Source organism: Petaurus breviceps, unplaced genomic scaffold, assembly GCF_028583685.1.
Source record: "Petaurus breviceps papuanus isolate PSGF00001 unplaced genomic scaffold, PetGlider_PUasm1.0 523, whole genome shotgun sequence".
In the NCBI taxonomy this organism is placed as follows: Eukaryota; Metazoa; Chordata; class Mammalia; order Diprotodontia; family Petauridae; genus Petaurus; species Petaurus breviceps.
The window spans coordinates 1,927,515-1,952,323 of NW_027186356.1; the positions used below are offsets into that span (position 1 = coordinate 1,927,515).

General features: G+C 44.7%; 1 protein-coding gene and 1 long non-coding RNA gene across 2 annotated transcripts in view; both read right to left on the bottom strand.

The window, feature by feature from the left end:
• WDR18 (WD repeat domain 18) overlaps positions 1 to 18,910 on the bottom strand; it is a 45,151-nt gene extending 26,241 nt beyond the window's left edge. The window contains exons 1-5 of the mRNA XM_069102037.1: positions 18,646 to 18,910; positions 10,258 to 10,368; positions 2,351 to 2,484; positions 2,078 to 2,219; positions 499 to 642 (exon numbers count right to left, since the gene is read on the bottom strand). Coding sequence (XP_068958138.1) covers positions 499 to 642; positions 2,078 to 2,219; positions 2,351 to 2,484; positions 10,258 to 10,368; positions 18,646 to 18,855 — 741 coding nt within the window. The 5' untranslated portion in view covers positions 18,856 to 18,910. The remainder of the gene's footprint in view (positions 1 to 498; positions 643 to 2,077; positions 2,220 to 2,350; positions 2,485 to 10,257; positions 10,369 to 18,645) is intronic.
• Positions 18,911 to 21,693: 2,783 nt separating this feature from the next.
• LOC138172245 (uncharacterized) lies at positions 21,694 to 24,477 on the bottom strand. The gene is made up of 2 exons (XR_011171087.1): positions 24,221 to 24,477; positions 21,694 to 22,676 (listed from the first exon to the last, which is right to left on the bottom strand). It is a non-coding gene; the product is annotated as an uncharacterized lncRNA (long non-coding RNA).
• Between the last annotated feature and the right edge of the window lie 332 nt (positions 24,478 to 24,809).

Consider the following 24,809-nt stretch of genomic DNA (forward strand, 5'->3'; position numbering starts at 1 on the left):
CTAATGCACAGATAACAGGCATTCAGAGAGTTCCTTAAAGCTTGCCAAGGATACTCCATATGTGATTAGCCCCTAGGAGCCTCAGAACAGCCCAAGGAGGCAGGGGTTACAGGTATTATTATTCCCATTGAACACACAAGCAAACTAAGGCTAGAAGTTAAATGACTTGCCGATGCTAAGAGTCGGGGTCAGGTTTTGAACCCAGGTCTCCCTGACCCTAAGCCCAGCAAGCTTTTCTTTGTACACCATACCAGGGAGGTTCCAAACTGCTGCTACTTGGGCAAGTACTTGTTGGAGGTTCTGGTCAGGAGGAAAACAGGCCAGTAAAAGATCTCACGTTCTTGACTCGGCTTTGTGCCGAGCAGGGGGGTATGTGAATGTAGTCAGAAAAAAATTCCCAGGGAAATCAGTCAAGAACCTGGATGAGTCCAAGGCCCTCATAAATCTAGGAGCAGGAAGGGGTAGAGGGGCTGCTGGCTTCTTCCCCCAAATACTCACCCAAGAGAAAAGGTCAACCTGGAACACAGACCCATCGCTGCCCCCACAGAAGAGGTGGTACTCAGCCAAGTCCATAGTCACAGACATGATGGCCATATCAAAGAGAACAGAGAGGAGCAGTTCACCAGAAGAGATCTCCCACAGCTGGGGGGGGGGATATAAGGAAGACAAGACTATGCAACCATGCAATTGATTTGGAGATTAAGAGCAAAAACCAAAACATCTGGCATCCTAAGACCTAGAACTGGAAGGAAACTTGAATATTATCTAATCCAATTCCCCTTTATTTTATAGGTGGGAAGGGACTTGTCCAAGGTCACGCAAGTAGAAAAGCAGCAGAATCAGAATTGGGTTCTGACTCCAAAAAGGGAACTTTAAGTGGCAAGTAACAAAGGTGCCCACCAGACATTAAGGGCAGAGACAGTTTGTGAGGTTTTCACTTCCCATTCCATCGCTACAGGGAGAGACAAGAAAAGAGGTACGGAATCCCCTTCTATCAAAGGCAGGACCCCAGGAGCCAGGGTTCTTCCCTCCTGTGTAGCTCTTGGGAAGGGAGATAAAGGGATAAAAGAGGACTGAAATGCCAACATGTCTGTGGAGCTATGGGTCTTACAGCCCAAGTAATATTACTTTTCCTTAAATAATTCTTTACTTGGATAGTGAGACACTGGTTAAATTTTTGGGCCTCAGTTTTCTCATCTGTAAATTGGCAAAGTGACAGATTGGACAAGAGAATCATTCAAGCGCCTCCTAGTTCTGAATCCCATGACACTAAGAACTTCTACTCTAAACCAAGAAAAAAAACAAAACAAAAAAAAAAAACACAAAAAAAACATATTGCTGACAATGCAAGAGATCTAGGTTGAGAGGGAAAGGGAAGATTAATGACAACCAACCAGTGAGAGGGAAGGGGGCAGGGCACTGGGGAATCACACCACCTTGCATCTGAGCACATATATCCCAAGCTGAGTCACTCAAGGCCCATTCCTCAGAAAGGGTCAGGTTGAGCCAATTTCTAAGCTCTGCCCCAGTTGCCTGCATTCTCCCAGTGGATTCCCTCAGACAAGAGGCTCATTTCAGCCTAGGAAAGCAAACACTTCACCTCTGGTACCTCTTTATCCTCTTCTTTGTCACTTTGTGCAAGCTAATGCTGGGTATGTGCCCCTCAAATCTCTTGGAAGCTGTTCTGGGTAAGGGGGTCAGATCATTTTGGTAAGATGTGGAGGCTGATGGACAAATGGAAATGACCAAGCAGGAAGAAGTCCAGAAATATTAATCATGCAGCTTCCCTCTGAACAAGGAGAAGCTATAAACCTACAAGGGGGATTAGAAATTATCTGAAGGCCTCACAGCTCTTAAGAGACAACAGGGAAAAAAAGCCTGCTGGTACTGGCAAGACTCCATCACTTAAAAACAAAAGCCCAAACCTGAACTGACTGCAAAAGACATCTCCTGGGACTAGGCCCAGAAAGACTTTAACTCTTCAGAGCCCTCAGTCAGACCATACTGTGGTCACTGACAAATCAGTCATGAATCTGAGAGAAAAGAGATTCTAGGAAGTGCACTTGCCAGATCTTACCTTCACCGTCTGGTCCAAGGAGGCAGTAACAGCTCGGGCTAAGGGCCCCCCAAAACCACAGTGCAGGTCTGTGATGGGAAGTGTGTGTTGGGACCACACATGGCGGGGATCAGGAACTTTAGACTGTTCTACCTGCAACACACTAGGTGAACAGAGAGAAAAAGAGAGGCAGTAAACATTGAGGAATAAACTGCCAGCTCCCAGCAGTCCTCCCACCTGGTTCAGGGAGGCCCATGGATGCCCAAGACAATAGCAGGACAGGGCTTCCCTTACCTATGGAGGCTCCACACCAAGGCTAGGCAGTCTTTGCCACCCGAGAGGAAGTGACTGCTGTCGTCTGTGAAGGCTAGGCAGGAAAGGTCTTGGTAGTGTCGGTTTAGAATGGCCAGGAGGTTCCCTGTGGAAACCTGAGAAGAAGGAAACAAGTGAGATTCTGGCTCTACAGACAGGAGAATGAAGCCTGGGAAACTTGCCCAAAAGCCCAGACATCAGATACAGCACACAAGGGCCAGAGCCAGGAGAGCTGGATCCCCAGCCCCAATCCCACCTCTCTGGCCTGTGGCTGGTCACAAGTCACTGAGCTCTCTTAATGCTGTTTTCCCCTCCATAGGCGGGGACAGTTGTACTTGCATTATCCATCTCCTGGGGTTGTGGTGGAGATAGCACGTTGTTAACCTTAATTCTAGGGTCCCCCAGGAGAATACAAGCTACTGGAGGGCAGAGACTGGCTTTTGGCCTTTCCTGGGATCCCCAGCATCCGGTGCTTAATCAATGTCCGCTGACTGACCACAACCAGGACACAGGAGGCAGTGTCAGCAGAGCTAGACCTTGAGCCCCAAAATCAGGAGGGACTGACTGACCATGTGGGGTGGAGCAGATCCCCAGACTGGGAGGTAAAGGACCCACACATCCTGGCTCTGAGCTCCCTGCATCTCAAAATAAAGATAATCATTCTGCTGCTTCCTTTAAGGAGAAAGATGTGCCTTAAAGTTGCTATAGACACGAGAGTTATCAGAGCAAACCCAAGCTCATGCCCTGCTTGGTTTCTCTCCTCTCTGCACATCTACTGCCTATGCAGCTAGCACCTCTTAGCATGTGATCATCCCAAGGACTCTCTGGGCCCTGGATTGGGCTGCCTCTCTCCAAATTCACCAGCAAGCTTCTGAGGAGCCCAGACTAACTCTGACAGCTTTCTTACATCCCCAATGTGATTTCCTCATAATGAAACAGGGCAGACTGATGGGGAAAGTCATATTATCCTTTGAGAATCACAGGACGGCCACATGCTCTGATAGGATTCTGGATGAGAAGACACCCCAGGAAGATGTGAATGCAATCTTGTCAAAAAACACCCACCAACCGAGGACAGGATGAACAAGTTTGGTGTATGACTGCAATGGAATACTATTGTGCTGTAGGATAAGATGAGCAGGCTCTGGAGTCAGGAGGACCCAAGCTCAAATCTAGCCTCAGACACTTACTAGCTGCATGACCCTGGGTAAGTCACTTAAACCTGACTGCCTCCCCCCGCCCCCCCAAAAACAAACAAAAAAGAAACGAGCAAGATGGGTTTAGAAAACACATGGGAAGATTTACATGAACTGATGCAAAGTGAAACAGGCAGAACAAGCACGCTATGCACAACAACAATAATACTGTAACATGATCAACTGTGAAAGACTCAGCTACTCTGATCAAGCCCATGACCCAAGCACCCATGCTGAAAAATGCTTTCTACCTCCAGAGAGAGAACTGATGAATTCGTATTTGGTGTGCTTTTTGGAGGGGGGAAGGCAGGGCAATTGGGGTTAAGTGACTCGCCCAAGGTCACATGGCTAGTAAGTGTTAAATGTCTGAGGCCACATTTAAACTCAGATCCTCCTGACTCTAGGACCAGTGCTCTGTTTACTGCTCCACCTAGCCACCCCTGAGAACTGATAATTCTTGAGTACAAATTGAAGTATAATTTTTTTCACTTTGTTTTCTCTTTCTCAATGTGGAAATGCTTTGCATGACTTCACATGTATAATTGATATCATACTGCTTGCCTTCTCAATGGGTGGGGGAGGTGTTGGAGGGGAAAGAATCTAGAACCAAAAAAAATTTTTTTTTAAGTGTTAAAAAATAAGTTGAAAACCAAAACTGAGATGATAAAACAACAAAAGAACCCTAACAATGAGCCCTGACCAGAGGCAGTTGGATGGGCTGGTCTGGGAGACAGTTCCCCTCCACAGGAGAGGCCGGATGGCCTCTTGTGGGAAGGGCTGTACTACAGGGGACACCTATTCAGATGCCAGTGGCACCAAACGGCCCCTGAGGCCTCTTCTAGCTGGGGATTCCAACTGTCCCTCCTACAAGGCTGGCCATCTGATCATGTCACACGTTCCCCAAATCCCTGGTGCTGTGCCTACCCACAGTGACTTTTGGGAACTGCACTCTCATCGATCTGCTCCCTTCTTTAGCAAGGAGGGAAAACAAAGCAGCTCAGCAAAGCTCGATGCACACACAAGCTCCAGCCGGGCTGGCCTACTTGCAGTTGCCCTTGTAGAACTCTCCCGTCTCTGGCTTCCCCACGTTTGCACAGGCTGGTCTCCCAGGACTATAACATGTCCCCATCCTCTCAGCATCTGAGCTCCATTTCAGGCTCACCCCAAGGGCTGGAGAGGCCTGGTCTGAACCACCAGGGGCCAGCTCCCCTCCCCCCCATTCCCCTGCATTTGCTTTATCCACACTGGAAGGTCCTTGTGATTGGTATGCGGCTGTTTTCCCTTCCCATTTCAGAAGATGAAGAGGCCTAGAGAGCAGGGCCCATTTCACTCTGTCTGTGGGCTCCCAGCACAGGGCTTGGCACAGAGGCTGTGCTTAACAGCCGCTTACTAAAATGAAGCCCACCAGGAGTTGCCTCTGCCTGGACCCCAGTCCAGCTTCCAAGAGTAGAGCCTGCCCTCTAGTGGTCACAGAAAACACCTACACAAACACTGAGAAAATGAAGTGGTCTGGCAACCAGAGCTCTGAGCAGGAAGGGCCTACCCTCTCATTTTAAAGGGCAGGAAACTCAGAAAGGTGAAAATTACTTCCCCACAGTCAGAATGATGGCAAATGTCAGAGCAAGGATTTGAAGCTACATCCTGGTTCCCAAATACAGTGTTCATGCTGCTACCCCCCCAGGCTTCCTCCTGCCTGAGGTTCACTTTAAAATCCCCATAAAAACAAAGGCTGAGCCCATGCCCCAGCGAGGGCAGGGAGAAGGCTCAGCCAGACACAAGGGCCCCCCCTCACCAGAGCCTCCACCTGGCCACTCCATCTGAGGCACAGGATGCCACCAGCAGCAGCACCACCATTAAAGCTAGGGGACACAAAGACAGACCCTGTTCTACAGATGCTCATTGGGTAGTGGGAGGGGACAAGAGGCGAGGGCTCTGGAGAGTGTTGAAGGGTTCAGGCCCCTCTGGAGCCTGTGCACTTCAAGGCTGCCCAGAGCTCCCTGGGAGAGAAAGAAGTCTGAAGCCTAACCACTGATAATAATTTAACTCAGAAGTACCCTGTAGTCCTAAATGTACTATAAAAAGGCGAGTTATTAATAACCTGTGCACCGAGAGCAGAGCAGACCCTCCTAAATGAACCTGTAATCATTCAACCTAACCATCCTGAAAAAGTCATCCATGGAAGTCCAGTGTGGAAGAGCAGGGAAGCAAGGAGAGGAGGAGGGTCTATTGGTGGTATGGCCAGCCCTGACAGTCATGAAACAGATGGACTGCAAATAGACAAGGAGCTGGGCCCAGAATTTCCCAGGGAGTGGACAGGCCTGCCTTTGGCAATCTGCATGGCTTCGAATGACCCAAGCTTCTCCCTGAAACAAGAGCCTGCCTTCTCTTATCATGCTGTGGCATGAGTGTGGAATACCACACAGAGAGGGTGGTGCAGAGGTGGGCTTGGGTGAGTCACAACACTGCCCCCCAAGAACTGAGAGGGAAGAGGAGTCAGCAGGGACCAGGAGTCACTGATGAAGTGCAAGGATGGACAGCACCTGGGAGCCACTGCGGAGCATGTGATGTCAAGAGAAATCTAGGATGGCCGTGCTGCCAAGGGAGATTGACATGGCAAACGGAGGAGTCTCCATGAAGAGGGGCATGAATGGGATGCAATCTGCTTTATTAGCAGAGTGCCTAGCATACAGTAGGTGCTTAATACATGCTAGGTAGCTGACAGACAATGGTGAGATCATGTATCCACAGTAGAAGATGCTGGTCCCTGAAGCTAATTTTTTGCTGAACCAAAAATTAAGCATTCTTTCTGTCAAATTAGTGTAGCTAGATAATTCAAAGAGAAGCACCCCATCAATAATGCCCCAAGGGACAAGTCACCATCCCAACCATACTGCGCTATGTAATAAGAACCTAGCCAATTGCTCAAAATTCAGCCAGGTCAGTGGCAATGCCCAACATGTGCCCACTGGAATCCTGTGTAGCCCTGAGGGGGTAGGGTATGAAGAGGTAAATCAATTCAACAAGTACAGATTAGGAAGTGTGGCTAGATAGCAACTAATCTGAAAACAATCTAGGGGTATCAGAGGACCACAAGTTCAGAGTTAAGAGTGTGATAATGGTATCCAAGACAGACAACGCAACTGTATGCTGCTTTACTGGGAGGGGGGGGCATCTACCCACAAGGGAGGCGAGGGAGGCGCTGGTCTCACTGTTCTCTGCCTTGGCCATACTATTTTGTCTATATTCCATCTCCCCCTATCAGACCATAAGCTCAATTCTTTGTACCCCCAGCACTTAGCACCACAGCTGGTGCTTTTTCATGTATCTTAGAGCTCTTGTGTTTAGTTCTTTCTGGGTGATATCAGTTGGTGCTTCCAGGGGACAATGACCAGGCCAGTCAAGGGCCTCGGAGTCATTCAACAGGAGGATTTTCTGAAGAGACAGGGAAAAAAAAAGACATCACGACAGCTGTTCTATGGCCATCTGGGGAAAGATGGGTTAGGACTGTTCTACTTGGTCAGAGAACTGGGAACAATGGGTGGAAACTGTAAAAGGGCAGATTTCAACTTAAGGAAAAGAAATCCTACCAATCAGAGCAATCCCCAAATGTAACAGGCTGCCTTTAGAAGTAGGGAGGTCCTCTTCCTAGAGGACTCAGAATCCTAGATCTAGAATTCAAAGGGACCTTAGTTCCCACCTAGTCCAATTCCCTCATTTTACGGAGGGGGAAACGGAGGCCCACAGTAGTGAAGTGACTTGCCAGGGTCACATGGCTAGTGTCTGAGGCAGGATTTGCACTTAGTTATTCCTATCTCATGCCCATTGCCCTATTTATTATGCCACGATAGCTGCTTTTCAAGAAACTAATTTTAGTTTTAAATTTTGAACTTAAAACACCAAAAGATGAACATCTCCATTTGTAAAGAAGACAAGAAGTTGTACATGAAACCCGAATGTCCACCTTGTACTCTCTGCTTTTTAAACAAATAAAAGGGATAGAGAGCTGCTGTGCTGTGGGTGAGGTGGTTTGTCCTGTTGGGTCTTGCCCTGGGTCACCCGGGTTGCTGGGCTGAGCTCTCCCTGTCAAGGCTAGGCTCCTTAGCTCTTTGGGGTCTGGAGTGTTGTTTGTGGGGCCCTCTATAGCATCTGAGAATGGAGTGCCAAAGACCTCAGAACTCGTGGGTGCTTAGGCTATCCTGGTCACAGAGCTGCTGCTGCTGCTGCTCCCCAGGGCTTTTAAGGTCTCGTCTTGGGTAGGTCTCTGCTCCTGCTGACTCCAGACAGTGCCTGGAGGTCATAGGTGTTTCTGGCCCATCTCTGCTCATGCCAGAAAGCTAATGGCTTTGCTGACAACCCTTTCCTATTGCCTGTGGGCTACTGGCTGCCTTTCTGTGCAGGTCTAGAGTGGAAGTAGTCACTCACTATATTTTCTCATTGGATTTCTGGATTATTTTTTGGTCTGGTGCAAATTTCAGGGTTTTGCTACTGCAGCTGTGTGGGAGATGGATGGCTGGCCTCCATTCAGTAAGCCATCTTGGCTGCATATTCTCTAGGTCATTTCTCTACACCCAAGTCTGTACTTGCTGGGGATATAGTGGGGGGAGGGGGATTCAGGTATGAGTCAGATGACAACCTCGGAGGTTCTTCCAACTCAAAGATTCTGTGAGTCTCCTGGCAACCAATGGAATAGCCCTGATTACACCACCCTTCTGCCCCACTCTCTGGTAAGCTACAGACACCTTTCTTTTTTCTAAAGTATTAAGATTACACAGTACTGGGCTTTTATTATGACAGCAATCATTAAATAAGAGAAGAACCCTCACTGGGCCTCTACCAGGAAGCAGGAATATCCTTTACAGCATCTGTGACAGGAGGACATCCAGTCTCTGGAGACAGGTCAAGTTCAATGTCACCCTCAATATCATTACATACACTGTGACTGTGGTAGGAAAAATGATCTTGGAATCCAGCTATCCTGCTAGGATGCTACATAGGATTCTGAGGTAGAAGAACTGAGCCCTACTGCTTATTCTTGGTGAGACCCTGATCAAGTCAGTGAGTGTCTCTGACCCTCAGTTTCTTCATCTGTAAAATGATACTACACACACTTATTTGTATGACCTACTTCACAGGGGTCATAAGACAACAGAAAAATGTACATTACGATCCTCCCTTATGTCCTGTGGCAATCCTATCCTAACCCTACTGTGTCTCAGTTTTTCCACCAGGAGAAGAGGACAATAAATAATCTTTGCCCCAGCTAGAGTTCACTAGGATTTCATCAGGGTGGATGAGCTAGCATCTGACAAATCCCCTCTGGAGGATCATTACAAAGTATAAAGGAGAAAAGAGGATTCAAAGACCATGCACAAAAATGTAATGGGGGACAGGGTGGAGGAAGGGGAGGGAGACAACAAATGTCTCTCTTTACGTAACACAGACCGTGAAACATACTTTCCTTAAACAAAGCAGATGGCCACTAGTCAGAGAACAGCTACACTGGTGGTGCTACCTGAGTGTAACAGAACAGTCCCGGGCAGTAGGAAATGACAGATGTGATGACCCCAGAGAAGCCCGGGCCTACTTAGCAGAGTGAAGTGAGGAGATCTAGGAAAACAGCACATGGTGAGCACAGCAACGAAACTGAAGCTGAGGCTGTGGGCTGAAGAGGTGAGAGGAGGCCCTCACATGGCCTTCCTTGTAGGGCAGGGGCAACACCACCGAGCTGCCCAGCTCCTCCCTTTTGGTGGCTAACTGTGCTGAACAATGGTCTCTGGCCTTCTTGGTTCAAGGGGATGGCTGGTGTGTTATGGTGGGGAACACTCTGGGAAATACAGGTGATGTAAAAACACAATCTATTACACATTTTCCTAAAAGCCTAATTTTCCCACGCCCATATTAATAGACTAGCAGGGAAATAGTCTTAACAATAATTAACAGAGAAATATTTAAGAAAAGTATTTTAATAATACCCCAAGTGTTATGTAGTTAGGAAGATAATAAATTTGCTGCTCACCCGTGACAATGCCGCACATTATTTTGGGTTCTCTTTGTTGTACTGAAAACTAAAAATGGATTGCAGATAGTTTTCAGGTATGAAAACAGATCGACTCTCTCTCTCTCCCCCCCCCTCTCTCCCCCCCCCCACCCCCCCCCCCCCCCCCCCCCTCTCCCCCCCCCCCCACCACCCCCCTCCACTGTAGGTAACCTAATGTTCACAGATACCAGATTAACAAACTGACTCCCAAGACCCCAACCAAGAGGCCCCGAAGGAGAGTTAGGACAGCTTGGGTTCACATCTTGACTCAAATACTTACTAGTTGGGTGACCCTCAGCAAGTCACTTACCTTCTGCCTGCCTATTTCTACAAGGAGGAAAACAGCAGTACCTACCTCCCAGGGTTGTTGTAAGGATTAAATAATACAGTATTTGTATACAGTGCTCAGCACAGCACACAGCAGGCACTACATAAATGCTTATCCCCCCCTCCCCCCCCGAAAAAAAACAAACGTAAGGACCAGATCTTTGGCCAACCGTGGAAAAAGCAGGAGTGGGATCCTGGATTCTGGCCCTAGAAGACGGAGGCCTCAAATTCTGAGAGCCAAGAGCCAAGGCCAGATAATTCTGTCACTGAAAACAGTATTGCTGCAGTGTTGGGAGAGGATTTCCCTCCACAGCCCAAGGTCTCCTTACCTCCCATAAATATATGCTCTCTGCAATGCCAGCCAGGACATAGAGGCCATTGGGAGCTGTGGTCAGACACGTCACCAGGCCAGGGCACACAATCTTCTGTTGAAGCTGATCCTGTGGGGAACACAACACACATGGGCTTGGCACTGAGTTGATGGCATGACACATTCTCCTTGGCCTCTCCCTGAGTAACAAGGCCACGGTCTGCCTAACAGAGTAAGCATTCACCACACTCCTCTACAGAAATGGATGAAAAAGGTGAGAGGCCCCCCAGGCCAGGCTATTCAAGAGTGGGGAGAGGGCCATCATAAGTGGAAGAAGTGAAGACAGCTCAAGGCCACAATTCCCATCTGGTCAAGAAGATACAAGCAGGGCCTGGATAGGATTGCCACAGGACATAAGGCAGGATCGTAATGTGCATTTTTCTGTTGTCTTATGACCCCTGTGAAGTAGGTCATACAAAGAGTCGCACACACTTCTCAAAGAATGTCTACAATATCTATACTTCTTGCAACAGAGAAGGTGGCAAAGTAGAGATGTAGATGATTATGCCTGGGAGTCGGCAGGGACCTGGGTTAAATTTGGTCTCCAAAAACCACTAGCTTGCAGCTTTGAGCAAGTCATTTAAACTTGCTGAGTCTCAGCTTCTTCATCTATAAAACAGGAGTAGTAACACATGAATTAAAGAATGAAAAAGCACTTATTAAGTCCTTGCTGTATGGCAGGAGTTGCCCCAAGGACACAAATATAAGAAAGGCTGAGATTCCAACATTATAGTGGGAGGGAGATAACATAAAATGGAGAGTTATAGAGGGGGTAGTGGGGTGGGGGCAGTCTTGCTCTGGGCAAGAGGTCATAGGTCACCTCTCAGAGCCTAGAGGGCAAGTTGGGAATATTGTGCTTTGTAGATAGTGTGAGGCTTTGTTTTGTTTTCTTTACAAACTGAAGGTCTGTGGCAACCTTGTGTCAAGCAAGTCTATTGGTACCACTTTTCCAACAGTATCCCTCCCCTCCTGTCTCTGTACCACATTCTGGTAATTCTCACATTTCAAATGCTTTGTTATAATGCCTGAGATCAGTGATCTTTAATGCCACCATTGTAATCTGCACCCATATAAGACAGTGAACTCAATCAACAAATGTTATGTGTGTCCTGACTGCTCCACTGTCCCCAGCCCTCTGTCCCCCAAGCCCCTATTCTCTGAGGCACAATAATATTGAAATCAGGCCAATTAATAACCCTACAACGGCCTCTTAAATGTTCGAGTGTGAAAGGAAGAGTCAACCAATGGGGCAAAATTCATCGTTGTCTTATTTTAAGAAATTGCCCGTCACCCCAACCTTCAGCAACCACCAACATTGAGGCAAGACCCTCCACCAGCAAAAAGATTAGGACTTACTGAAGGCTCAGAGGATAGCACCTTTTTCTAAGCAATAAAGTATTTTTAAAATTAAGGTATGTACATAGTTTTTTGGACTTAATACTATCACACATTTAAGAGACTATAGTATAGTGTAAACATAACTTTTATATGCAGTGGGAAACCAAAGAATTCATGGAACTCACTTTCTTGTGATAATTCATTTTATTGCAGTGGAACACACAATTTCTCCAAAGTATGGCTATGAAATGTTACATGGCTATTATATAGTATTATGTGGTTATTCTCATGAAAACTGCAAGCACCCTATAAATCTGAGTTATTATGCAAAGATATATAAGAGCCTTAGATAACGGGAAAGGGATTCAAACATTTATTCAACACCTCCTTTGTACAAGGTGCTGGAAATACAAATGGTGAAGCATATTAAAAACCTCAGTTCAACTGAAAAATAAATGTTTTTCAGTACAAAGTCCTTTCCATATTATTTATAATGAAAGAACAAAAGCTAAGGCCCAGAAACCGTGACTAGGAAATGCCTTTTTTATAATTAAGATCCTCCCCTGGCCCGGTCCAACCCTAGAAAGGGTGATGGTTATAACCCATTACTGTCTTTCCTCCCACCCCCCATCACTGAGTCACCGGGGCTGGAACAGCTCAATGAAAGTATGAGCTATGCTGTGCAAGGTTAACCAAGACAGACAGGTCATAGTGAAGAGGCCTGACAAAAGGAGATCCTTTTGAAAGGAAATGACAAACCATTCCAGTATCTGCCAAGAAAATCCCACGGTCAGTAAGAAAATGATACAAGAGATGACACTGGAAGATGAGCCACTCAGGTCCGCAGGTGTCCAACATGTCACTGGGGAAGGGTAGAAGACAGCAACTACAAAGAGCTCTGAAAGAATGAAACAGCTGGGCCAAAGCTGAAAGGAAGCTCAGCTGCGAATGCATCTGGAGATGAAAGGAAAGCCCCATGCTGTAAAGATGAATATTGCACAAGAACCTGGAATGAAAGATCTATGAACCAAGGTAAACTGGAAGTGGTCAAATGGGAGATGGAAAATTTAAAAACATTAACATCTTGGTTGTCAGTGAACTGAAATGGATGGGAATGGATGAATCTGATTCAGGTCATCACTATATACACTACTGTGGGCAAAAATCCCTTAAAAGAAATGAAGTAGCCCTCATAGTCGATAAAAGGGTGAGAAAAGGAGTACTGACGTATAATCTGAAAAACGACAATGGTATCTGCTAGAATCCAAGGCAACCAATCAACATCACAGGAATCAAAGTCTGTGCTCCAACCACTGAGGCCAAAGAGACCAAAATCGATCGGTTTTATGAATACCAACATCTATAGAGAGAACATCCAAAAAAGATGTCATATTCATCACAGGAGAAAGAGATGCTGAAGGAACATCATTGGAATAACAGGGAAGTCTGGTCTTGGAGCACAAAACGAAGCAGGGCAGAAACTCATCAGAGTTTTGTCAAGGTAACTCCCTGGTCACAGAAAACTTTCTCTTTCAACAACCCAAAAGGTGACCCAGATGGTCCATATCAAAATCAGACTGATTATATACTTTGCAGCCAAACGTGGAGAAGCTCGTACAAGACCAGAAGCTGACTGCGGCTCAGATCATGAGCTTCTTATTGCAAAATTTAGATTTAAATTGAAGAACATAGGGAAAACCATAAGACAACATAGTTATGACCTAAGCAGCATTTCTTATGAACATGAAGTAGAAGTGATGAATAGAATTAAAGGATTAGAACTGGTAGAGTGTCTAAAGAACCATAGACAGAGGTCTGCAATATTAGACAAGAGGCAGCAACAAAAAATATTCTAAAGAAGGGAGACTAGGTGGCGCAGTGAATAGAGCACCAGTCCTAGAGTCAGGAGGACCTGAGTTCAAATCCAGCCTCAGACACTTAACACTTTTATTAGCCATGTGACCTTGGGCAAGTCACTTAACCCCAATTGCCCTGCCTTCCACCCTCCAAAAAGCAAAAAACAAAACAAACAAACAAAAAAACATTCTAAAGAAAAAGAAGAGGGGCAGAGTCAAGATGGTAGCATAGAAGCAGGAAAACTCTCTGAGCTCCCCCCATAACCACCTCAAATACCTATAAAATATGACTCTAAACAAATTTTAGAGCTACAAAACCCACAAAGTGACAGAGAAAAATAAATCTCCTGCTGAAGGCAGCCCAGCAGGAGGACAGAAAGGGTCCATCACAGCACGCTGGGAGCCCAGCCCAGCCCTGAGTGAGCGCGGTTTTAGCTCCAGGGAGGCCCCAAACAGCAGTGGCTGTAGTAGACTTCGGAAGAGCGGATCAGCAGTGGCTGTGGCGGTTTCCAGAAATATCAACCCCTAAATGCCAAAGAAAAAGTAAAAGGTCAGTTTTTTAGAACCCTGCTGCAACTGGGGGAAATGGAGATGCTGTCCAGCCTCTGCCCCCTGGAGCAAGAAGCCAGGGAGGCAGGGGTGGCCGGGTGGCTCAGCGAGTAAGAGCACCGGGTCCAGTGTCAGGATGACCTGGTGATCAAATCCGAGCTCAGACACTTAGCACACACCCAGAAACACCTGGCCGTGTAACTTTGAGCAAGTTACTTAACCCCGATTGCTTTAAAAAAAAAAAAAAAGAAAGAAACCTCTCTTTAAGGTTCACCTTCAGGGTCAGTGACCTTTGTTGGGTACCTGGGTGAGAAATGTCACTCTCTCTTGCCTCAGCCATGAAAAATCAGAAGGTAGCTTTGATGGGAATGAAGAACAGGAGAAGGAGGATGGGGAGGCAGGGAAGAAAGAGATAAAAGAGGGGGGGAAAGAAAGTGGGAGGTAGGGAGGGGAAATAGGGGAGACAGAGACTGAGTGTATATGTGTTTATGTTACTTGTGGGAAGCAGAGCAGCCTGTCTCCATGCTGTTGGATCTGGGATTCTGAGGCCTTTCTCCAAAGACTTCTAAGACTTCTGAGACCTCTGACCTTAATAATATGTGCCTGGATCTGGATCTTGGGTGGTGGTCCTAAGGTGTGTGACCAGTGAGACAGAGTTTGTGGGGGCTGTAGAGATATCGCCCTCTTAATAGCTCCACCAGCTGAGAAAACCCCAGTGATTTGGGACAAAGCTCTCCTCTCTGAAAACAGTTCTACTGTGGCAAAAAGCTCAAAAGTCAAATAATTGAGTGGCAACATGAGCAAGCAAAGGAAGCAAAGCAAGCACAACAATCCAACTTTAGATTCCTTTTTTGGGGACAAAAAGGATCAAAATATGAAACAGGAGGAAGAAAGAAAAGTCAGAACTCCTGCACCAAAAGCTTCCAAGAAAAATATGAATTGGTTACAGGCCATGGAGGAGCTCAAGAAGGATTTTGAAAATCAAGTAAGAAAAGTGGAGGAAAAATTGAGAATGATGCAAGAAAATCATGAAAAGAGAGTCAACAACCTGACTGAAGAAAATAACACCTTAAAAAACAGATTAACTCAAATAGCAAAAGAGGCCCAAAAATCCAATGAGGAGAAGAATGCCTTAAAAAGTCAAATTTGCCAGATGAAAAGAATTTCAAAAGCTCAGTGAAGAGAATAATTCCTTCAGAATTTGAATGGAGCAAATGGAAGCTAATGACTTTATGAGAAATCAAGATACTATTAAACATATCCAAACAAATGAAAAAAAAAAGAAGGCAATGTGAAATATCTCATTGGAAAAACCACTGACTTGGAAAATAGATCCAGGAGAGATAATTTTAAAATTATTGGACTACCTGAAAGCCAATGATCAAAAAAAGAACCTAGAAATCACCCTTCAAGAAATTCTCAAGGAAAACTGCCCCGATGTTTTAGAACCAGAGGGCAAAATAGAGGTTGAAAGAATCCACCAATCACCTCTTGAAAAAGATCCCAAAAAGAAAACTCTTAGGAATATTATAGCCAGATTCCAGAGTTCCCAGATCAAGGAGAAAATATTACAAGCAGCCAAGATGACACCATTTGAATACTGTGGAAACACAATCTAGCAGCTTCTACATTAAGGGACTGAAGGGCTTGGAATATGATATTCTGGAGGTCAAAGGAGCTAGGATTAAAACCAAGAATCATTTACCCTGCAAAACTGAGTATCATGTTTCAGGGGAAAACATGGTCATTCAATGAAATAGAGGACTTTCAAGCATTCTTGATGAAAAAACTAGAGTTGAATAGAAAATCGAAGGCAAACAGGGAAAAGAAACCATAAGGAACTTATCAACGTTGAACTATTTACATTCCTACATGGAAAAACGATAATTGTAACTTATGAAACTTTTCTCAGTATGAGGATAGTTGAAGAGAATATAAATGTATATATATATGTATACATACACATATATGTCTATATAGGAAGGTATATGTGCATATGAATACATATGTGAGTGGGTGTATATATGTGTGCAGGTATACAGAGACAGAGGGCACAGGATCAATTGAATAGGAAGGGATGATATTTAAAAGGTGAAATTGAGGTGTGAGAGAGGAATATAATGAGAGGAGATGGGGAGAGATAGAATGGGGTAAACTATCTCATATAGAAGAGGCAAGGGATAACTGTTACAATGGAGGGGAAGAACAGGAAGGCAAAAGGGAATGGGTCAACCTTACTCTCATTGAATTTGGCTTAGGGAGGGAATGACATACACACTAAATTGGGTATCTCACCCTATAAGAGAGTAGGGGGGGAAGTTGATGAGGGGGGGTGATGGAAGGGAGGGCAGACTGGGGGGGGAGGGAAGTTGGGAGCACCCACTTTTGAAAAAGGATGAGATCAAAGTAGAGAATAGAACAAGTGGGAGGTGGGATAGGAGGGAGGGAAATATAGTCAGTCTTTTACAATATATCTACTATGTTATTGTTTTGTATTAGCCACACATGTACATCCTATACTGAACTGCTTATCTTCCCAGTAAGGGTGGGTGACAAGGGAGGAAAGGAATGAATCTGGAATTCAAAGTTTTAAAATCAAATATTTAAATATATATACACACTATTATTAATACTATTTTACATGTAATTGGGAAATAAGATATACAGGCACTGGGGCATAGAGTTCCACTGGAAAAGTCGAAAAGGGGTATGGGAGAAAATATGAGAGACAGCAGATTGGAGGAGGGGATATCCTGCAGGACTGCTATTTTAGGGCGGTGGGAAGGGGAAAAACAGGCAGAAAATTTGTAACTCAAAATCTGGCGGAAATGGATGATGTAAATCAGAAGTTAATGAAGCATTTGAAAAAAAAAGAGGAGGGATACATTCTAGTTGCAAAGGCAGATTTTTATAAATGCCCTATGTGTATGAAAAGCATGAAGGTAAATAGTATGAAATATGGTTGGAAGAGCAGGTTGCAGTCATGCTGGAGAAAGACAGCCTAAGTGATGTGTCTTCTGTTCTCAGGCTTGTACAAAAGACATTATTTTGAGGGAAGGAAGACCGGGAAAAACCAGAAGTAAAAAAAAACAACCAGAGGTTTTATTACAATATGATAAGAAACTATATCCCAGAAGAATAATGGGACAGTTTGTTTTGGGGTTTTATTTTGATCTCCATTTCCCCAACAATTAGCACAGTGCTTCTTACTTAATTAAACTGAATACTAAACTAAAATGGAGCCCAATAGGGGTAGAGAAAAGAGATGCTATATCCAAGTAGAATGGAGACTGTTTGGTTGAGGTGGGAACAGGAAGCATGATGAGCTGTTTGACCTCAGGATGGAGAAAAGAGGAAGAAACGGGGCAGCCTAGCCTTTAGTAAACAGGTGGGGTAGGGGAGGTAGAATCCCCAGCTGCCTTCAAACCTTAGCTCAAGTGCCCACCCCTGCAGGAAGCCTCTCCTGACGTCAACCCCACTGCTAGCGTCAACCTGCCCAACTATGTTGTGCTGGCTTATAGCACAGGTGTGCGCGGGTGCTAACACCTGCCATCCCCTCAATTACTGGTGCCTCACCCACAACATTTTACTTTGGGTATATTTTGTCTGAGAGAGGGAGCCTGGGATAGCGATTAATGCCAGAGTCTTCTCTCCATAATTATCTCCAGGGGATGCTGTGCATATCACGTTTGTACATCGATGTTTTCAGGTTGTCTCCCTCATTAGACGATGATCTCCTTGGCAGGAGGGACCATGTTTCTGCCTATCTTTGTATCCACAGTACCTAGAACATGGTAGGTACTTAATAGTTAAATTATGGGATTTTAAGTCACGGTTCTGTACCCTTAGCCCCAATATTTCTCATATACTTATAAACGTGGGCTGCCTCCTCCAGCTGAATGTAATCTCTTTAACTTCTCCCTTTTGGTCTTTTGTATCCCCTGTGCCTGGAGCATAGTCTTAGGTGTTTAACAAATGCTTATGGATGGACTGGGGATCTGGAAGGTCATTCCTCCTAGACCCTCCGCCCGGAGGTGGGGGGTGGGGTGGGTGTTTAGAAACTGACGCCCAGGGGAGGGGAAGTGACTCTCCCTAAGTCACCCAGCTGGTGTAACGGGAAAGGGACAGGGCTGGCACTCAAGCCCTCCAGACTCTTGGTCCAGACCTCTTTCGAGAGGATGCAAAAGGAGGAAATTTTAAGAGGAAGGAGTGTTTGGGTGAAGAATGGAGGAGGAAGAGGAGGGCAGGGATAGAGAAACACATGGGGGGGAGGAGCACGCAGGGGGGGAGAGGAAACACGCACAGGGGGAGAGGAGACACGCAACCAATGGGATCCTCGGGTGGGCTCAGCCACGCCCCCCTTTTCCCTCCTCTTTTCCCTCTCCCCCTCCCCCTCCCTCTTTCCTTAAGGATCGCCACGCGCTCTTCCCCTCCTACCTTCAGAACCAAGGTCTTGTCCCTCCTCCCCCACCCCTCTGCCTCCCCTTCCCAAGCCGGCGGCGCGAGCCCGACCGCCCAAATCGAACTTTTCCAGCCCAAAGCAGGCCTTTCCCCTCCCCTCCCCGCCACCCTCGCTCTCTCCCGCCCCGCGCGCCTGCGCTAACCTTCCGTTGCAGCTCCCAGGCGCAGATGTAGTTCTTGCCGAGCTGTCCCGCCAGCAGGTGCTCGCCGTTGAGCAGCGCGAGGCTTCGGGGCCCGGTCTGCCCGCCACGGTACGTGTGGAGGCTGGTGCCCGAGTGCAGTTCCCACACAGCGCAGTTCCATAACTGGCCCGCCGAGTCCGTACACACCGCTACTTCCACGGGCGCCGCCATCTTTGCCTCCCGGACACTAGACCCGCCCCCCTGCCCGCGCGGCGCGGTGATTAGCCAAAGCTGGCCCCGCCCCCTGCTCTGGTTGGGGCAGGGGTGGGTTGTGAGGACGCAGCGCCCGCTATAGGACGGGAGGACCCAGCGATGCCCACTCGTTCTCATCTGGCCGACTGGGCTCTCTTCTGAGATAAAGGTCCACGTGGGAGGGAGGCTCTAGCTTTTACTTGCAGTGACCGCAGGCAAATCCCGTAACTTCCTTGGGCCTCAGTTTCCTCATGCATAAAAATGAGGGGATTGAACTACTTAGCTTCCAAGATCCCTTCCAGCTTTCTCTTCACTGGAGACTCTTTGCTCACTTTTTTGCTATGTAAATGTCTACAGCAAATTTCCGATTTGCAATTCAAGTAATTGTATTCCCGTCCCAAAAGTTCTGTGTTTCAAGGTCCCTCCCAGCCCAGACTTTGTGTCTCTAGTAGTGGTATGCTAGTAAATGTTTAACACCTGGCTCTCCAGTACCACGTTTTAAAGTTTAGTCTGCATTATTAAAATTTTCTACTTCACTTTCCTCGGTTTAGGATGACTGGCAAGACAACAACAAAAAAGCCCTGGAAGGTCTCTCCCCACTCTGACATTCTCTGTTCTAAGGGCCATCTAGATCTGACTTTCTATAATTTTAAATAAAATAAATCATGGACATAAAGCAGATGGGAATTGTGCTCTCTCCTCCCATTAGAATGTAAGTTCCTTGAGGACAGGGATTGTTTTCACTTTTGTATCTGTATCCCAGTGCCTAGCAGTTGATAAATACTTTTTTCCTTCATACAATCAAACATGTAAACCTCTATAAAAATATGAGTTATGGAGTAAGGCTGAAAACTCTAAAGCAGGGGATAGAGCTCCTGGACCTGATATCAGAAAAGCCTGGGTTCAAATCTAGCTTCAGACACTAGCTTTGTGACTCCCGGGGAAGTCACTTAACCTCTGTCTCAATTTTCTCTTCTGTGAAATGGAAATAACAATAGCACCTATCTCCCAGAGTGGTGAAGATAAATGACATTTATAAAGTGCTTTGAAAACTTTAAAGCACTATATTTTGTTGTTGTTCAATCGTGTCTGATTCTCAGTGACTCCATTTGGGGTTTTCTTGGCAAAGATACTGGAATGGTTGGCCATTTTCACCTCCAGCTAATTTTACAGAGGAGCAACTGAGGCAAACAAAGTTATGTGATTAGCCAGGGACGCACAACTATTAAGTGTTTGAAGCTAGATTTGAACTCAGGTCTTCCACTGTGCCACTTAGCTGCCCTAAAGTGCTATAAATACTAGCTATGATTTATTATTATTTTCATTTTAAACCAGTGCCACAATTCTGGATCTGATTTCTTCAAACCCTCTGAGGCTTTACTAAAGACCTATTCTCTATGTCCACATCAAAGCATGACGAGTTAAAGAAACAGACCAAGGAAAGAAGGAAAAATAAAGATAGCTTACTTTATTCTAACACTATCATTTACAAAGCCCTTTCCTTAATTCTTGTTCGAGGTAGTTAGAGAGATTTTTTAAATTTTACTTTATTTTAGGGGGCTTTTTTTTTTGGTAGATGTTTTATGGAACATATTTGATGGTCTCTGAAGGTCTGAGATTTAGAGGAAGTAGACTGGGTTATTAGTAGGGATGGGAACTAGACCCCAAGTCTCCCAATTACCAAGCCAAGGCTCTCTCTAGTGCAGCATTCTTGGAATACTGGGACGAGAGGAGGGACAGCAGGATGCTCACATCATGGTAACCTCGGCAGGGGTGGGAAATGAGCCTTTCTTTAATTGATCTCTGCATTCCCTTCCCACATGCCTGCTGTTGTAAAATACCATGGGTCTCATGCAAGCTCGATAAATATTGATGACACAATGGGAGAGTGATAGCATCCAGTACTGCTGAGTAATCCATTGGTGTGATCTTCAGAGGTGATTCATTGATGTCTTCCTGGGAATACAAGGTCAAAGCAGGCAGAAAGAAAAGGAAGGAAGGGAGGGAGGAAGGAAGGAAGGAAGGAAGGAAGGAAGGAAGGAAGGAAGGAAGGAAGGAAGGAAGGATTTATTAAACAGCCAGCCAATGTGCTAAGCACTTTACACATGTTATCTCATTTATCCCCATTTTACAATTGAGGAAACTGAAGCAGATGTTAAGTGACTTGCCCTGGTTCATGTGGCTAGTAAGTGTCTGAGGCTGGATTTAAACTCAGATGGTCCTGACTCCTGTATCCACTGTGCAACTTAGGTACTAGGTATGAGAGCAGGAAGCAAACGTGGGAAAAGAACAGAAACCATCGACTAGAAGGATGTCAGGACAGACAAGGACCTTAAAACATAGGACATCTATTGTAGCCCTCAGAATGTAGGGATGAGCAAACAGGGGTCTGCCCCCAAAAGGGTGTTTTAGAAGAACAAAGGTGGTGGCCTGAACAGTATGGACTGGAGGAGGCAGCACTGGGGACCCTTCCCAGGACACCAGGTTGTCTCAATAGCAGTGGGCACTGCTGACCATTCTCTCATCTCAGAAGTTCTCCCAGTTTAGCTTGTGGCACTAAGCTCTCCTTGTATGAACTAAAGTTGAGAGTGGCAGAAACAATAACCAAAAATTCCATTCAGAGGCAGTTAGAAAGAATGGTGAATAAATAGAGTGCTGGATTTGGAGTCAGGATAGATAACCCGAGTTCAGGTCATGTCTCAGGCACCTAGAGCTATGTAGCATTGTGGACGTCATTTGGTCGTCCCAAGCCTCAGTTTCCTCATCTGAAAAATGGGTAAAATACACAGATTGTATGATACAATATATGTAAGGTACTTTGTAGTCAGTCAATAAATGTTTATTAAGCACGTAGTATGTGCTGGTATGACAGGTGAAATCTGGAATAACCAAGGGAAACAAAGGTTTGAGTTTCTGAGCATATCTGTTCATTAAGCAATGCATTCCAATTGCATAACAGTTTGGGCCCAGGCCTCCTCAGCTTGGCACTGGGCCCCAAATACAGGGGGAGACAGATTTTTATGCATGAAAAGATAACAATAAATAGGATATAAACCAGGGTACCAGATTAGGTAATCTAATTTCTAATTGGAGGAAAGATTAGGGACGTTATGAGTTGGGAGGGGGGATAGTGAGCAGGTGGACTTTCCCAGTGTGAAAAAAGATGTTACCCAACTCCCATGATTAGCAAGCAGATACAATATATAGGAAAACGAAACCTCAGTCTCAAAATGGAGTCAGTTTGGTTCACACAGTTCTCTCAATTCCCCCTCTCTGATGCATGGGGGAGGGGCCCGCCCAAGGTTACATTTGCTCATGCTCACTATTAACATTCTGTATCTAGAAAAGATCATTGGGAAGCATCCTCTCACATAGATTAGTACAACAGCTAACACAGAATCTAAGAACAATAATGATAATATCCCCTATTAAGTTAAGATACAGGTCAAACGACTTAGAAGGCTCACAATGGACTAATTTTGAGAGGAAAGATTTACATGTCACCAAGATAACCAAAAAAGTTCAGGAAACATAAATACTATGAAATAAAAAGCCAAAGCAATACAATGATGATCATCAGTATTAAATAACATCAAGTCTCCTTATATCCTAGGAACCCACTCCCAATGTCCATTTAATCAGCACATTTTGTCGAGTCCCAGATGTCCCATGGAGTTGTCTGGTCCCTAGAAATATCTTCTCTTGGACATTTTGGAATAAGCTTCATTGTCAGGACTTCTCTGACAGGGGCTCTGCTTCTCCAGTTCCAAGTCATTTGAGGAAATTCCTTGGGAGTTTTGCTAAAATTTGCCAATAACAAGACTTATCACAATTTTGTAAAACTTGGTTTTCCAAACCTGCAACTTTAGACAATTTAAGTTTTTATATACAACTTGCTCATTCTTTCTTTACCTAAACTTTGTGCCTAATACATGAATCTAGAAAAAAAATTATGAGGGTCTGGCTTGTGAAATGTACCCTTCTAGCTTTAAAAATTATCAGACAGGTACTTTAAAATGGGAAAATAATTTCACTTTCTTTACAATTATCAATGCGATTTTCTATGTAAAATCCTCAATTTAATTTGAAGAACTTAATATACGTAATACCTAGATTTCCTACTAGAAACATTTGGAAGCCAATCATATACATATGTATAGAAATCACATTACATCTTTGTTTCATTACTTTAATTCCCCTCTAGGAGGAAATCATCCATATATTATTTTACCACAAATATGGATTAAAATTTTAAGATTTTTCATACTGGTATCCTATTATAGTAACTCAGAGATGTTCTAGTATTAATCTATTAATTAATAAACCTAGTATTTCAACAATAAAACTTCAGTTCAAAGCTCTTTATTGAACTTTGCTGCAAAGGGAAAAAGGCAGGATATAGTTATAACAATGTCAAGACTGTTCCATCAAGGGTATAGGCAGACCTCACATATCATAACAGAGGAAAAAAACTCTCTTAACTCTGTTTGATTTCAGGTACAAATCATATTTGACTGTCAATCATATGTCAACACTCCACATTAGTCACAGGATATCAAAAGCCAGGCTCAAAGTTAACCAAGTGGCAAATTTCCTTTTCACAAATGGGGAAACTGAGGTGAGAAGATTTTACCTTACCCATGCTGAGGCCATCCCCTCAACTTTTTCCAGGAACAGACATCCACCTGGAGCAGTTCTCATTCTGCAGAACATGCATGCCATTTTCAACTTGAATGGTGGACCAGATGTGTTTCAAGCATGAAACTATGAAACTTCATTAATTTTCCTCACTATGCTAAATGTTTTGGCTACAGGTTTTCAACAGTCTTTTCTGGTAGCATTTTCCTCTTAGAAATTTTCCAAGGTAGCAAAATCTACAAATAAGACTAATTACAACACAAGACAAAGATTTTTCTGAATATTTTACAGAGATATGAAAAAATGCAAAACAATGAGACATGAAAAGTTAGTATGCACAATTTTCTAAAATGTGCAGTAATTGAAAATCTCTTCTTCAGACCAAATTTGTGATCCATTTGGATTTTTATATTTTTGTAGACTAATCTTAATTTCTTTAAGGAAATTGAGGACAAATTGAGATCAAAATAAATTCTCAGTTTAATCTCTTGCAACTGAAAACCAAATTTCATGTAATTTAATAGCTCCCACTACCAGTCTATCAGTCACTCACTAACTATGGTTATTTGTGACTATTGGTCATGTCATTTGACAAAATGATTATTTATGACATGTAGTGTACTCTTCTCTAACTTTAGTAGAGATTTACCTATTCACTCAAAGAGACTTCCAGGGAAACACCTGCCCCAACAATGTGGAAGCTTACCTTAGCTCAGAAGAATTTGAAATCAAGGGGGAGTCTGACCTCCTCAACCTGGCTTGGCTCACCAAAAACTGTTGCAAGTGAAATCTGAAATAATCAAGGAAAAGGATGGTTTGAGTTTCCAAGAGTATTGATTTATCAAGCAATATATGCTAAATGTATAACAAATTGGGGCCAGGACTCCTTAGCTTGGCACTGGACCCCAAATACAGGGGGAGACAGATTTTTATGCATTAAAAGAAAATAAACAGGATATAAACCAGGATACAAGATTAGATCATCTGATTTCTAATTGGAGGAAAGAGTAGGGACTTTCTGGGTTGGAGGGGGATGAGCAAGTTTTGGGAGCTGGGAGGGGGGATAGTGAGCAGGTGGACTTTCCCATACATGAAACAAGACATCACTGAATTCCTGTGATTAGCAAGCAGGTGGTATATACAGGAAACTGAAACTGAAGTCTCAAAATGGGGTCAACTTTACAAGATGGAGTCAGTTTGGTTCACACAGTTCTCTCAGGGAACTGGGCTAATTGCTGGGATACAAAGACAAGTCAGAGTCCCTGCTGCCAAGAAGCTCACAGCCTAATAAGGGG